The following is a 14,403-nucleotide window of genomic DNA, read 5'->3' on the forward strand; positions in this document are numbered from 1 at the left end:
GGAGGAACTTGCTGCATTGGAAGAACAAGCCAAAGCGCAACCCGACCCGACAAAGCAGCGTTCGGTTGCACGAAAATCATGGAGCGTCTGGTCATTATTTCGCGCTCGAAGACGTGCGGTTGCTTAATCGGTCGTTGCCCCGTTTGATCGTCGTTTTTTATATCCATTCCTTTTATGCTTTTATATCCTTGTTCGTATCACGTACTTTGTATTTCCTATTTACATTGACCCATCTGCATGCTTGAAGCACTATACCGTTCTACACCATTATCCAAGCCCAAAAAGTCTAAACTCATACCAAATAGACGTGACACATCATAAATTTGGCATTGCAAAATTCTGCAGAAAAAAATAATTGTTGGACCGGTGCTTACTTTAACCGTTTGACCGACTCACTTGAATGTTTGTTTGATTAGGATGAAAGGTAAAAAGACATGACAAAAGTTGGTGGTTCATCGGGATACACATTAATCCCCCTCATCGCTTCCTTAGTTGTATACACATGGTGGCATATCAAATGCAACCAACGCGCTAAACTTGATACAAATTTCCCATGTCATTCTTTTTTATTTATTTTCTATGGCTGATCGATCGCTTCCTTCCCTTTCAAGTCTTCTGCCCCGATCTTCAATGCGCACGCTTATGCTATTGTTGAATGTATCACAGACCACTACCAAATAGGGTAAGGTCTTTGGGTGAGGGCGGTAATGCTTGCGTGCCAAATGACGACATACTGTTAGATCATATGAGTTCTCCCACGCCCTTTTTTCTTGCAGCTTTTTCCAGAATTGCATGTCCGCAGTCATTAGAAACCGCTTCCTTTTTCTAGATTCCTGCGGTAAGATAGAAAAGGCCAAGGTGCCTGCACACCTCAAATGACTTCTTTTGTATTCAACCAGACCGTTTAGTGTGAAAAAAAAAAAATAAAGCATGATTTTCCAAAAATAACATAAAAAGACCCGATCGTGATAAATCCAAGCGTTTTTCTTATTCTTTCTCTTTGATCACTGTTTGTTTCCTTCTTTTTCTTTTTATTTTTGTCACTCTTCAACAGAATCACCGACAAAACCCAAAAAGAAATAGATTTCTATCCGCTTCATTCAGTTTTTTTTTATATATCTTTTTTACATATCAATCAATCAATTTTGATCAACCATGTCTACTGCACGTAGTTTCTCACCACCTTCGTCCGGTTATGAAATCCTGGATATCCGAACCCCAGAGTACGGTACGGTCAAGCTTTCCACCACCAAGATGGGAGCCCAGGTTCCCGGTCATGACAGTGCGAGACCTCCATCGCCGCCAGCTTCCACAGATCCTTCTGTGGATGCGTTTAACAGTGATGATTTGGTCGATACCTTGATGGACTCGCTCAATAAGCCCTTTGGACAAAAATCCATTCCTACCTTTGTTCTGTATGATACGCGTGGTCTGCAATTGTTTGATGAAATCACCCATCTCCCGGAATACTATCTTACCGAAGCCGAAAGGAATATTTTGCTCCGTCGAGCCGATCAACTGGCAGACAGGTTGAAGGATGGCAGTATTTTGGTCGAATTAGGCGCTGGGTTTGTATCGTCGGGCATTGGCTGGATAAACAAACCAGCTGGCATGAACAAACATGGAGACAAAAAGTGACTCACACCCCACCCCTAATTTTCTGTTTGTGTAGGTCACTAAAAAAGACGCAAATTATCCTGCAGGCCGTGGAAAGAAGACGACTTCGCGTGACTTACTATGCTTTGGATTTGGATCAGCATGAGCTGGAACGTTCGCTGGCTTCGTTGGGCGAGTTCCAGTATGTCGAACTCAAGGGTTTGCTGGGAACCTATGATCAGGGCATTCCATGGATCAATCACAATTTTACATATGACAAGAATCCCACCCATAAAATGGTGCTTTGGCTTGGTAGTTCCATTGGCAACCAAAGTCGCCATGAATCCGCCGACTTTTTGCGTCGTATTCAACGGACATGCTTGCAACCGGGTGATTTCTGTGTCATTGGGTTCGATCAGCGCAATGAACCTGCCAAGATTGAAGCTGCTTACAACGATGCTCAAGGGGTGACGAGAGAATTTATCATGAACGGCCTGGATCATGTCAACACCATTCTTGGTCACAACCTGTTTGACCGATCAAAATTTGCTTACGATACCCGGTATCAACGTACCATTGGTCGTCACACAGCTCATTACCGTGCCTTGGAAGACATGACCATGCAGTACAAAAACAAGAACGGTGTCAACGAGATCCGCTTGAAGAAGGATGAACTGATCCATGTGGAACACTCTTACAAATACTCAACGGAAGAAATCGATCAAATTCTCAACTCGGCGGAATTAAACTTGGCCGACATGTGGACGGATGACGAGGATCAGTATCGGTTGGTCGTGGCGGAATGTCGTCCCTTCTTGTTCAAGCGGCGTATCACCGGGTTCGTGGATCCCAAGGCAATCGTGGAAGATGAAAGGTTGGATTGTTGTGTATGCAACGACCCTCATTTACAGACGGCGGGGGAAGACGATGAGGTCGCTGCTGGAGCTGATCAAACGATGGCGTCCTTGGCCAAGGCGCGTTGGCCAACGACGGTGCCTACTCTGCAGGAATGGCAGCAACTGTGGCGATCATGGGACCATGTTACGCGAACCATGCTGGACCACAAGACCATGTTGTTTGAACGACCTATTGCGTTGCGTCATCCTTTCATCTTTTACCTTGGACACATCCCGGGCTTTTTGGATATTTTGCTGACACGTCACAAGGTCGATGGACAGCCGCTGACGGAACCGGCCCACTTTGCCGACATTTTCGAACGTGGCATTGACCCTGACATGGATGATCCGACCCAATGCCATCCTCACTCGGAAGTCCCCACCAACGACACAGACTGGCCGTCCATTAATGACATGATGCGATACCAGCAAAACATTCGTAACCGACTGGAACGGATCCTGCTGCAATGGGAAACTGAGCACTGTGACAACGAGGAGTGGATGGCGATGCCGGAACGTCAACGAAAAGCACGCATTACCTGGATGTGTTTTGAACATGAAGCGATGCATTTGGAAACCTTACTTTACATGCTGGTTCAGAGCCCCAACATCCAACCACCACAACACGTCGCTTGGCCATCGTGGAAACTCGCCTTGATGCACCCATCCAGGTATGAATCTCGGATTGAAAAGCGCGACCGGTGCCTGGATGCGGCTCCCTTGGTGCCTATTGATGCTGGTTCCGTCACCATTGGTCACCATGATCCTGAATGTGACGACCGACTTGAGGTGAATGCGTCCAATGTAGAGTATGGATGGGATAACGAGCATCCCCGTCGCACAGTGGATGTTGGAGCCCCCTTCCAAATCCAAACCCGCCCGGTGACGAATGGTGAATACCTGGCGTATCTGCAAGCCACCAATGCCGTACACAAGAAATTACCAGCGTCCTGGGAATGGATGCAAGGCGAGGATGGGGAACAAGAAGTCGGGGTGAAAACCGTGTTTGGTCTGTGTCCTCTATCGTATGCCATGCATTGGCCGGTTCAAGTGTGTTGTGCAGATGCCGAAGCTTACGCACATTACCAAGGTATGCGTTTACCGACCGAGCATGAACTGTTGCGATTCCGACAAGCAGCTTCCCGTATGGCGAGGAGCAAGATTCCCAATATCGGCTTTGCACAGTGGCATCCAACTGACGTGAGCAACGATGAGATCCATACATTGGGTGACGTATGGGAGTGGACAAGTACAGTGTGGGACCGATATCCCGGCTACGAAACATCCACCATCTATCCTGGCTATTCTTCAGATTTCTTTGACGGTAAACATCGCACCATCTTGGGTGGTAGCTGGGCTACGCATCCACGAATCGCCGAACGTTGGTCTTTCCGCAACTGGTACCAGGTCGCTTATCCTTACGTCTTTTGTGGCTTCCGATGCTGTCAAAGCTAAAACCGGTAGTGAGCCTGTTCATCACAATAGTTTTTCCTTGCCTTTTTTTTTTCTCTTCATGTGTCTGTCATTAAAAAAAAAAGTTTGATGTTCATGCATATCATGATCGGTACAATTGTCATAATGATGTCTTGTTTTCTGCTTTGGTATTTATGTGCAGGTGAGACGTTTCAATGATAAATAGCTTCATTATTTCTGGCAAGGTAAAAGCCAAAAGCGCATTCCTTTTTTGATGGGCCATCGCACCCATCTAATCCCAAAAAATGGCATGGTAGCCGCCGTGGCTCCCCTGGTCACCGATAAAGTCATGGCCGAACGCACTTTGACCGAGACAGAGACCGACGGTTCCCAAGCCACCGTCACTTTGCAACAGTTGAATCGTTTGAATGAACATGTCACGCATGGTCACTGCGAATGGTTCCACTTATGGTGTCAAGGAAGCCAGCACTCTTGTGGCGCCTCTTCTGGTCATCATCACCAACAAACCGAACAAAGTAGTCATGTCCACACACCCGTCGAGCATCAGGCCACACCCGTCGATCGTTCGCTTCCAGATCATGTCATATTGGCAGGCTGCCAACCCGACAAGGCCAGTTGTCTTCATCAAGATCTAGCAGATCACGTAAGGCAGAATGGGGCTGATATCTCCGGTGGATTTCTCAAGTTCAGTTTAGCTCCGACAGCACCTTCCGAGACGCGTGGCCATGATGCCGATCTGGACCCTTATCTTTAGTCTCACGCAGCACGGAGCAAGTATGAGTACACTTTACGAATGTGTCAAAAACTATCAAGGTTTAAGCTTACTTCTGGCGGTACACACAACGAATGACGAAGTAAAGAGCGTTTCAAAGTGGCTCAATCTGACGGATTTCTAATCTACCGTATTGGGGAATACAATGCAGTTGATAGGTGCTTATCTCTCTGAAACGTTGCACATCAGTTCCACCTACTATGGTTCAGGCGAAAGGTAAGCTGGATTCATCCTACAGACGAAATGCACAAGTTGGTTATGATCCATCTTTTTGACCAGCTTCCTGTGGCAAGCCACTCCCACCTCGGGCTTGACTATTTATCGATGGACAGAAGCCAATACGTATTTTATCTACTCTGATCGCCACACCATCATTGTAGGCGGAGGGTAACCCCATTTGAGAAGGTTTAGGATGATGGCGGCGCCTTGACGTATTAAATTGGAATAGAAACGGTCGATGTGGATTATGGTTGCATGAAGACTTGATCCATGGAAATACCGAAGCATGTGCCACATTTGGTAATCCTCCCTTGTCGAAAACCGGGTCCTTTGAATACATGGAAATAGAGCTGTGGGGCTTTGTTATTTAAAACAACGGTGCCAATTTTATCTTTTACTCTCATGCCATCAACCAACATGTACCATAAAGCAATGCATTATCGCGGACCATGACTATGTTCGTCATTCATATATCCCAAGTATTGATAAAGCAGTACGTTTCCGCAATGATGTGATAAAGTTTTTATGTCTATGTTGATATCAACGAGGGTGATATTCATACATGGACTCAAGCCTATGGCATTGGAACAACGAATAATGCAATGGGAATCTCCAGAAAAGACCAAACGCCCTTTGGCCTTTTTGTTCTTTTGGTGGTTATTTCTATTCGTAACACAGTATTTCCTGTGCAATGTGATCAAAGAACGACTGCGTTTCTTCTGCGGACATGCGCCGTCGGATAGGTCGTTCCAGGATTTCGTCTTCCGAATCACTTTCGTCTAGAGCATATTCGTTGCAATAATCGTAGATCGTCATGTTTTGTTTGGATGTGCGTGGACGTAACCGCTGCCAAGGAATGAGCACAAATCGAAAATAAACAAGCATATTGACAAATAAGCAACTTACGCGAATCGTGCTGAGATGATCTTGCTTTCGCTTGCGTCGGATGGAGGCCATAGATATGGGCTACAGATGGGAAAGAGAAGTGCCATCGTCAGTGCCGCGACGATATTTTTTTTCAAAAGAAAGACCTTACCGCATCGGAAGCATTGTAATGGACGGCCTCACGTTCATCTTTCATCAAGCATCCGTCCGTATCGGCCGCCAATTGATTTGTGATGGACTGGTTATCAAGTTCCTCCAACACCTGAGCCCACAGAACGGTCGCCATCGGAACTGATTGTCTGACTCGACAAACAAGAGGTACTTCTTCTTCATCATCATCATAGGTGCCTGGCTTGTTTGATGATTGTTCGGTTGCCGTAAGATTGACCTCCTTTCTTTTCTTTTCCAATGACGAAGATGTGAATGGGTTTTTATCTGTATTCTTCTCATCAGCGACCGCCGGATCGTGGGTTTCACACGGTGACGAAGGTCCGGCAGGAACAGCCGATGCGGTGGATGCGGTTTCAACTCTAGGCGGACCTGCCGTTTGTTTCTTGTTGACAGCAAAATACTGCTTAATAGAATGGTTGGCCCTGACGTTGGCCGATCGTGCTCTCGCCGATCGTGGTATTGACTTTAATGTTGAGCGTGGAACAGACGACGATGCCGCTGACGGTGATGTCGGCTTGGTAGCTGTCGGTTTCACGTCCTTTGTTTCAGGCGACGGACCCTGTCGACGTTTCGATACGCGAAAATTGAGTTGATTGACGGACGCCATGCAAGATTCTTACTGCCAAATGGTTAATCTGCAATGACAAGGGCACGGACAAAGAAGCAAAAGGAAAAGAAAGCCCGCTCTTGATGAATTATGATAAACTGCCTTGATTTTTTTTTTTCCTTTTGTTATTTTTTATTTGGTTGGCACGCAGGATTGGTTTTTTGGACTCCGGGCGTTCCACGTGTAAAAAATAGGGTTTTTATTCATTCTGGTTTTGCTCCCTTCGTTCTTGCAAGTCTTTTCGGAATGCCATGCCGGTCATGACGAGTTTTCTAAAGTTTTCATTTAAGCGGCCTGCCTTGCTGCCTGCAGGGGACAGTGAAGAGGAGGAAGCGGGTCCATCAAGCGTGGGGGAGAAGGGTGACGATAAAGCGTTGCGGCCAAACGACGGCAACGTCTGTGGGTTGAAATTGGAAGCGGACGTGGCGATGGTGGAGAGCGACGTGCTGAGGGCATTGGGGAAATTCGAGGAAACCAAGGAAGATGAAGACGGTTGAGATTCGATCATGGCCAACACCGGCGAACTCTCCAATAAGTCGGCATGTTGCGTCGCCCGACGTTGAAATAGATCTATCAATGGAGCTTGATCTGGCTTTTTCAGACCCTATACAACACAGGCAATACACATATTATTAGGGATAAGCGTCATAATCTATCAGTTTTCATTCGTACCTTGAGTTCCAGCACACGTGTAAAGTTGGCGATACTTTTATCGCCAATCAAAAAGATGTAGCTTTCCACATAGCCCTCGGGTGGATCGACAGGCGTCATGACCGTTTTAAGTAGCGTCTCGATTTTGGAAATACCACGACTGACCAGTTTACCATAGCTAAAACAGACGCAGATGAGTCTAGTTGAACATGAACAGAAAATCATGCGGGTAATCACTTACGATGCAGGTACAGTGGTTTGTTGGTCTGCTCCCATCAAGGGAATATCCGTCAGAAGCGTTTTGATGGCATGGGTATCTAACAACATCTAATAGTGCTCCAAAATTTAGATGTTGTTCTCCAGTTTGCTATTCAACTGTGTACTTGCCTGCTCTGCGCCAATCTCGGTGATGGGTTTACATCGTAATACATGCGACAAGTATTTGTTAATGAACATTCTATATTGGATGGTGTAAGCTGCATTCGACCTGTGTTCCCTTTTTTTAATGTTCACTGTTGACGCTTACTCCACAAATCGATCACCAAATGTTCGAAAGTAGCGACGGTTGGCAACGGTTTTCCCGATCATGGTAATATACCGTTTCATGGATTCTTGCAGTTGGCTGACATACGCCGACTGATCTCCCACCGTATCCATAGTGCTCCACGGTAATCGCATCATTTGTTGAAATTGCGTCTCACTCCCGGTATCAAGGCTACGCACCATGGCATCCACACACGATGAAACCGTTCTAATAAAATGATGTGAATCACCGCCGTAAAAAAGTTATACTGGAGTCGTCGTTTTACCTCATAAAGGCGTCTTTGACCGATTGCAAATCGATCTTTTCCCTGTATTCAGCATCGATTTTCTCTTTTAATTTTTCTTCAAGCTATAAAAAAAGAGTCAGTGGGTGAGCCGAAAGGTTCTCTTTCTCTGTGCATACTTGGGACGTCGTGATACAACAGTAATCGGCCGTATTGAGTGCCAAACTCGCAAATCGATAGTATTCCAATGTGCCCAACTTGGACTCGGTGCTAATAGTTTCATGCTTGTGTCAATTGGGTGGCAATACACCTTTGCGTTGAACTATCATGTCTTACCAAGTAAGCCCTCCCAGGAGGATTTCGTCGCAGTAATTCTGTAAATGCTTGGAAAACAATTGGCACAGGTCCCAAAATGCTTTACCCGTGGAAAACCTGGCACACTGTACGAGTGTTTCTCGATAAAAATAGAAAAGATCGGTACTGGACGGCAGCACCACAATACTTCCATCTTCATCCGCCACCATATCAGAGGAAATATAAGACTGGATCATTGATTTCAGAGTTCTTAAAATCAAAATGGGATCAGGATGTGTTGACAAGAAATCAAATAGCAGCAGGCATTCAAGTGTAGACTTACTTGTCTTCCGCTTCAATGTAAACCCACAAATAAGGCTGGAAGCTAACGGAAATGGATTTTTCGAAGCGGAACATGGGTTGCCGTTGATCACTTTCATCATATTTGTACTGCAACAAAGCACGATTAATTCCTTGGACTAAATTCTGCTTACACATCCTGCGAGAGACGTACATGTTTCTCATAACGTTTGCTCAATTGTGATTCGAATTCCAGCGTGAGCTGTAATGCTCGAAGCAAGTCCTTGACGTCGATGCGCTGGGCTAGAGACAGCACTTGTTCGATGTCGGTTCTGTATTCGTAGCATCATAATGAGTTTTTTCTTGTTATTCCTCTTCTCCATCCATGTTTTTCCCGCCTGTGTCCCTACCGGGTATAAATACAGAATTTTTCACTGATGCGGCCGCTGACAGCCCAGGCGGACGGGAAGATGTCACTGTACTCCTCGTCACAAGCTTTTAATATGCGTTTCAGGAACCCATACCGTCGTGATATATTATCGATCTGCGATACCTACCACCATGTGCGTTACATGACCAATGTCTCTTTTCTTGTTTTTATGACGTTCAGTCTTACCTCTTCCGAACTACGGAAGATCTGACGATAGCCGTACAGTTGCAGGTCCACAAAGCGCTTGATGATTTTTTCCCTTAGAAAGAACAATAAATCCGTGATGTCCGATTCGCTTTGCAAATACAAGCCCATCCTCTATATCCTCCTCCGATGCCTTACTTTGTCGTATCGCCTAGGACGTCCGCCACTAAACAAGCGTCATGCAAAAGCCAATGTTGGTTTTGTGGTCGACCTTCCGTATCAAGTCTATTCGTGTGTCAGCGACTTGGTCCCACAAAATACGGATGGATAACTCACCCTTGCTCAAACTCATCAATCACGTTTCTTTCCAATCGCTTTTCCAGAGTATGAATCCGTTCGGACAGCTCGCCGATCTGAGGGACGCTTTTATATGACTTGAAGTGAGACATGAGCTGCATGACTGCCTGTGCAACATCATCAAATGAATACTCGTATAACTATTTGGGACTACTATCCATTACCTGCAGTAACTGAGCGCTCTCTTTGTATTGCTTGTTTTGCGACATGGTTTCCAGTTGATCCACGGCTGTCACTGCACACACAGAACATACACAGGTCAGCATGAGAGGTGAAACGATCCAATGTATCAAAAAGCACACGCGATACTATACCCAGCATTTGAAGTCGTTTTAACACGGTCATGGAATGGGTAAGATGCCGTTTGGCGTAATCCAAAGATTTGACGTCTTGCGTGATATCCTGCACCATCGCTTCGGACTGAGCCGCTTTCGACTTGATGTCCTGGATTTTTTGAAACAGATCCTAAGCGAAACAACAAAGATATATCGGTATCAATGATACTGCAGGAACGTCCGACGGTTGACCCGAAAAAAAAAACTAAAGTCGCTTACTTGGATGGCGTCTTTGGCTTTCTGTAATTCGTGGGCTCCTTCGCTGTCAAAGTTGGATGGCGCGTGCGTCAATCGCTCAGCTTCGGCACGGCCATCCTTAGTTTTACGCCCGAGTTTGTCCAAAACATGATCAACGGATGCCAACGATTGCTCTAAAAATTGACAAGAAAGCGTAAGCAAAGCGTACTTTTTTGGCGGAATGTAGAAAAACGGGTACCGTTTGGAAACAAGCGATTGATGAACTCGGTGGCGTTAAAGTCGGGCGAGTCGAGCGGATTTTTGACATTGAGGATGGTCAATACGCGATGCTCCAGTTCAGTGGAAACAGCATGGGATGCAGGGTCGGCCTCGTTGGCGGTTTCGCTGGCATTCATGGCGTGCTGGACATGCTTTTCGATCGAGAGCCCGCTCCTCTTCGTCTTTTCCATTTTCAAAAGCAGCCGTGCCTTGGTGTGACTTGCGAGCACCAGGTGGGGCAGGATAAACCCCCCAAATGAAACCTAACAATGGACGCTCTTAGTCAGGGATCGTTACCTGGTCATGCAAGTCGCTCGTAGCACCAAATACAGCTTGTCCACATACAAAGTTACCAATAGATCTCTTACACTCGCATAGATGCACACATTTCTCTTTTTTGGTTTATCACAATAAATATTCATATGCATCTTGCTGCTTATGCCGGCATCTTTTAGAGCGCGTTTGTTCTTTGATGGAAAAGGCAGATAGTTCCAGTCCAGCTCCCACTATTAAGCACTGTCTCGTCAAAGCAATAGCTATTTCACTCTGTGGGCCAATTCATCCCCTAGATCCCCACCTTTCTTTCCATTGCCACGGAAGCGGATCGGAAGCTAAAATTTTTCGACCGAGTTTTTGTCTTTTTCATCACCTGGGAGCGCGTAATCACTGAAAAGATATGGTATCAATGTCATGCGACACTTGCAACGTGAGTTTTAATCGGACACGTCCGATATACCTAAAAATCTTCAAATGAATTGCTTGCATTAGGGAACAAGAGTGTTATACAGCATTTCTTTGCCACCTATTCACATATAGAGCCATAAATTTGTCAAGCAACATGTATCAATGATCAATCCGCTTATCACCAAACCTTGATCCATGCTCAGCGCATCACATTCAGAATTATTATCGCCTGGAATCACGGAAAAATTGTCGTGGCTCAGATTTGCGTGACACCATAAACTTGCAGCGTACCTGGCCTGGAGCACACAATTCGAGCAAACGTGTTTTGGGGCAGTCATTCCAAACGCGTTTTCGTTTCCAAATTGTTGTCAATATGCAAGATATAAGAACACTTGATGCGAATCGGTTGTAAATAATGGCTTCCTGTCTCGCTTCGCATACATGATGAAATCACTTATATTTGCCGCTGCTCTTTGCTTATCTTCGGTGCTCGCTCAAGAAACTGTAGGCCGAGGAATGGCATGCGCGATATGGAGAAAAGAAGGTGCGATCACTAAAACACAGGCTTGCCAATCCGGCCTCACTTGTTATGGCTTTGGGCCCGGCGAAATTCTGACCGTTGGTGGCAGCATTCATCACACGAACTTTGACCTTTACCGAGGTGTTTGCATCAATATGCGAGATATCCAAAGACCCTAGTCCTACCAACACTCATGGCGAGTTCCGTCTACCGGTTTCTTATTGAGCGAGTACTGTCCTCGAAATTAAGCTAAAATCCCATGTCGCTTTTTTTTCATCTCTCCCATTCATACTGTAGTCCTGCATTTATGAATATTATCTTTTACTAAATAAAACGTAAAATGAAATTTCGTTACTAATTGGCAAATGGCAAGCGTTGAATGTTTTTAGTGTTCAAGTGGAGAGGATGGATGTGCCGGACACGCGCGTTTTTTTATTGATTTTCTTTGTTGCTCTAAAAGGATTTTAACCAGCATGCTCCACGGTAACGGTGACGAGCTTGCCGTCGACGATGGTGGTCTTGAATTGTTCAGGCACAGGCACTTCTTTGAAATCAGAGGTCTCGTCATCAACATCTTCCGGGATCAATACGTTAAGAGAAGTGGACTTGGCCGACAAAATCTCAACATCCAGACATTCCTTGGAAAGATAGATCTCGCCGCCGTCACATTTATCAACGGCAATGGTGGGTGTGAAATTGAACACTTGCAAGCCAAACGATTTACAGTTGACCAAATCAACGGTGGACACGGTGGAATCCAATGCAATACCACACTTTACGCAAGAATCTAATTTGTCGGAGGTTAGACATAATCAGGGCACCAGGAATGGTTGTGTTCGATTGCCGTAACTTACCCACCGAGACCGCGTTTACTTTGCCCTTGATGCGAATGGTGGAATTCTTGCATCCAAAAATGTAAACGGCTTGGTTGATGGCGGTTTCTTCAATGACAATTTCACTGTTATTTTCGTGGTACTCGACGACCCATTTGTTGGCTTCCAAGGTGGTCTTGGCGGGTTTCTTGAGCACATATTTATTGGGCTTGTTGGGGGTTGGTGGGGCTTGTTTTCTGGCCGATACATCAGCTGCACCTGCGGCGCGAAGTTCCGGGTTCTTGTGCGTCATTTGGCTTTTATCGACCTTGCGTAAACCGGCCGTCACACTCTCGCCCTTGTTTATTTCAGCAAACACGGCCGCTGCTCCACTCGGTTGAGCGGGTTCGTCATCAAAAGCCATTGGTGGAGGAGGTGGGGGTGGGGGCGGCGCACCGCCAGCGGGAGGAGCAGGTGCAGCCGGTGATGCACTGGGGGCCGGAGCTGAAGGGGCCGCTTGTCCAATGAAAGCATCAACCTTTTGTCCTTTAGCGTTCCAGGTTAATCCGGTGGGATGGTTTTCCTTTACATAACGACCCAAAGCTTCCAAGGTAGCAAGGAAAGCCTGTGTCCATTCCACATGCTTAGTATCCCTAAGTGGCAGATACAGACACACCCATGGTCAATTTCTTCCACGCATCCAGCATGCATCAAGCACTCATCGTCAACATCTTCGCACTTACTTTTCCTTCCACTCCTTCACAACACGATTGGAATAGAATTGGGCGGCATCTTTCATATCACGAATAAAAGGCACAGGCGTAGGTTCCTACAAGGCCCAAAGTTATTCATTATTCAATAGTATGAAATCATCACCCGATCGGGTCACGAATTGACCTACCACCGTGAACCATCCTAATGCGGGGACACCTTCGGCTACAGTGCTCAAGTGATTGAAAAGGGTATCGCCGCGGTTGTTATTTTTGATATCGATGATGGTGGCCAAGGCGCCTTGAATAGGTTCGATGAGTTTCATAAACGTGCTAGAAGACATGTCTGGCTTTTGAGCCAAACATGAAATGCGGATGATTTCTCGCTCGGCTTTAAAAGCTTCAGCTACAGCTGATGCCTAAACAAAAAAAAAAATGCATGATAACCAGAATAATAAAAGATCATGGAAAGTCAGTTGGGGAATTCCTGCAAAACCGTGACCCGACAGATTTTGCCTTACCTGGTCAGCTACCAAGCCGCCAATTTCTTGAGACAGTTTCAAGAACTGGTCGAGCGATGGATTCACAACTTCATCATGCTTTTCGACTGCCAGAGGAATGTCACTGGAAGCCGATGAGCTTGTGGTGGCAGCAGGAGGAGCGGCCGGGGCGGAAGAAGCAGGAGCAGAAGCCGACACAGCCGAAGCAGAAGAGGCTGACATGGCCAAGTCTTCCAATCGTGTCGTGGCTACTTCAAGTCGTTTGATGAGATTGGCTAGAGAATGAAATTCTGACATGACGTCGATAAAAAAAAAAAGAGAAAAAAAGCTGGAGAAGAACCAGGAAAAAAAAGGTGAGAAATGGGGCACCCTTGCGCCCGTATGCTGAATTGGGTGGGCCAGCGGAGTGTGACCGAAACCATGACGTTACACAGCCAATCTGTCGTTTTGCTATTTTTGGCAACCGCCGCTTTCGGTCGCTTTTCTTTTCAGACGATCCTTTGAATGGAAATCTTCCATTTCTTTGCTGTGCTGAACAACGCAACAACCCAACATTAACGCCACTTTTCTTTATACACAACTTGACTCTATTTTTGTGAGAGAGCAGTATATATTAGTGTATATAAGTGGATTTGACGGGCTTCACTATGGACAGCAATAGTTGGATAGATGAAAAATGCGTCTTGGTGTGAATGAATTGAGCATGAATTGGTATCAATTTTTTAATGAGCTGTCAGAAATAACCAAGCCACCCCACTCGAATGCCAGTGCTGTGCAGACCGTTAATACTTGCGAAAACATAAAACACTAGGCCAAATCGCCCTTTGACCAAAAAAAAAATAAAAAAAATAAAAAAAATAAAA

At 45.8% G+C, this 14,403-nt stretch overlaps 6 protein-coding genes across 6 annotated transcripts; 3 read left to right on the plus strand and 3 right to left on the minus strand.

The window, feature by feature from the left end:
* Positions 1-1,155: 1,155 nt before the first annotated feature.
* Positions 1,156-3,947, plus strand: BYT42DRAFT_617200 (uncharacterized protein; the record flags this gene model as incomplete). The annotated part of the gene is made up of 2 exons (XM_051572158.1): positions 1,156-1,568; positions 1,673-3,947. 2 exons carry the CDS (start codon positions 1,156-1,158, stop codon positions 3,945-3,947), a joined length of 2,688 nt encoding a protein of 895 aa, XP_051420249.1.
* A 674-nt stretch (positions 3,948-4,621) lies between these two features.
* BYT42DRAFT_502102 (TLDc domain-containing protein) lies at positions 4,622-5,288 on the plus strand (the record flags this gene model as incomplete). Its single annotated transcript, XM_051564810.1, has 4 exons — positions 4,622-4,780; positions 4,850-4,914; positions 4,978-5,085; positions 5,147-5,288. Coding segments are annotated over 4 exons (474 nt in total), but the record flags the coding sequence as incomplete, so codon positions are not given.
* A 102-nt stretch (positions 5,289-5,390) lies between these two features.
* On the minus strand, positions 5,391-6,674 carry BYT42DRAFT_583308 (uncharacterized protein). The gene is made up of 3 exons (XM_051569763.1): positions 5,954-6,674; positions 5,824-5,883; positions 5,391-5,763 (listed from the first exon to the last, which is right to left on the minus strand). Exons 1-3 carry the CDS (start codon positions 6,578-6,580, stop codon positions 5,581-5,583), a joined length of 870 nt encoding a protein of 289 aa, XP_051420251.1. The 5' UTR covers positions 6,581-6,674; the 3' UTR covers positions 5,391-5,580.
* A 1-nt stretch (position 6,675) lies between these two features.
* BYT42DRAFT_607642 (Vps53-like protein) lies at positions 6,676-10,975 on the minus strand. Its single transcript, XM_051571178.1, has 18 exons — positions 10,295-10,975; positions 10,078-10,229; positions 9,838-9,988; positions 9,688-9,758; positions 9,503-9,630; positions 9,365-9,451; positions 9,209-9,281; positions 9,003-9,145; positions 8,807-8,924; positions 8,636-8,742; positions 8,335-8,562; positions 8,178-8,268; positions 8,041-8,123; positions 7,758-7,982; positions 7,619-7,688; positions 7,473-7,558; positions 7,253-7,409; positions 6,676-7,184 (listed from the first exon to the last, which is right to left on the minus strand). The coding sequence occupies exons 1-18, from the start codon at positions 10,503-10,505 to the stop codon at positions 6,780-6,782; spliced, it is 2,586 nt and encodes an 861-aa protein (XP_051420252.1). The 5' UTR covers positions 10,506-10,975; the 3' UTR covers positions 6,676-6,779.
* Positions 10,976-11,291: 316 nt separating this feature from the next.
* Positions 11,292-11,810, plus strand: BYT42DRAFT_583320 (uncharacterized protein). The gene has a single exon (XM_051569764.1). It carries the CDS (start codon positions 11,440-11,442, stop codon positions 11,695-11,697), a length of 258 nt encoding a protein of 85 aa, XP_051420253.1. The 5' UTR covers positions 11,292-11,439; the 3' UTR covers positions 11,698-11,810.
* On the minus strand, positions 11,810-13,902 carry BYT42DRAFT_583321 (adenylate cyclase associated N terminal-domain-containing protein). The gene is made up of 5 exons (XM_051569765.1): positions 13,562-13,902; positions 13,232-13,459; positions 13,074-13,159; positions 12,373-12,983; positions 11,810-12,305 (listed from the first exon to the last, which is right to left on the minus strand). Exons 1-5 carry the CDS (start codon positions 13,835-13,837, stop codon positions 11,983-11,985), a joined length of 1,524 nt encoding a protein of 507 aa, XP_051420254.1. The 5' UTR covers positions 13,838-13,902; the 3' UTR covers positions 11,810-11,982.
* Between the last annotated feature and the right edge of the window lie 501 nt (positions 13,903-14,403).

The sequence above is a fragment of the Radiomyces spectabilis genome (genome assembly GCF_025331425.1).
Source record: "Radiomyces spectabilis strain NRRL 2753 chromosome Unknown BYT42scaffold_12, whole genome shotgun sequence".
NCBI classification, from domain to species: domain Eukaryota; kingdom Fungi; phylum Mucoromycota; class Mucoromycetes; order Mucorales; family Radiomycetaceae; genus Radiomyces; species Radiomyces spectabilis.

Coding starts and splice junctions, on each gene's coding strand:
- BYT42DRAFT_583320 (XM_051569764.1), top strand. CDS start 11,440: ATGATGAAATCACTTATATTTGCCGCTGCTCTTTGCTTATCTTCGGTG.
- BYT42DRAFT_607642 (XM_051571178.1), bottom strand. CDS start 10,505: ATGGAAAAGACGAAGAGGAGCGGGCTCTCGATCGAAAAGCATGTCCAG. Junction 8,563..8,635: donor TACATTGAAGCGGAAGACAA/GTAAGTCTACAC, acceptor TTTGATTTTAAG/AACTCTGAAATCAATGATCC. Junction 7,410..7,472: donor CAAACCACTGTACCTGCATC/GTAAGTGATTAC, acceptor CGTCTGTTTTAG/CTATGGTAAACTGGTCAGTC.
- BYT42DRAFT_583308 (XM_051569763.1), bottom strand. CDS start 6,580: ATGGCGTCCGTCAATCAACTCAATTTTCGCGTATCGAAACGTCGACAG. Junction 5,884..5,953: donor ATTACAATGCTTCCGATGCG/GTAAGGTCTTTC, acceptor TCCCATCTGTAG/CCCATATCTATGGCCTCCAT. Junction 5,764..5,823: donor ATCATCTCAGCACGATTCGC/GTAAGTTGCTTA, acceptor ATTCCTTGGCAG/CGGTTACGTCCACGCACATC.
- BYT42DRAFT_583321 (XM_051569765.1), bottom strand. CDS start 13,837: ATGTCAGAATTTCATTCTCTAGCCAATCTCATCAAACGACTTGAAGTA. Junction 13,460..13,561: donor GCGGCTTGGTAGCTGACCAG/GTAAGGCAAAAT, acceptor TTTTTTGTTTAG/GCATCAGCTGTAGCTGAAGC. Junction 13,160..13,231: donor CATTAGGATGGTTCACGGTG/GTAGGTCAATTC, acceptor TGGGCCTTGTAG/GAACCTACGCCTGTGCCTTT.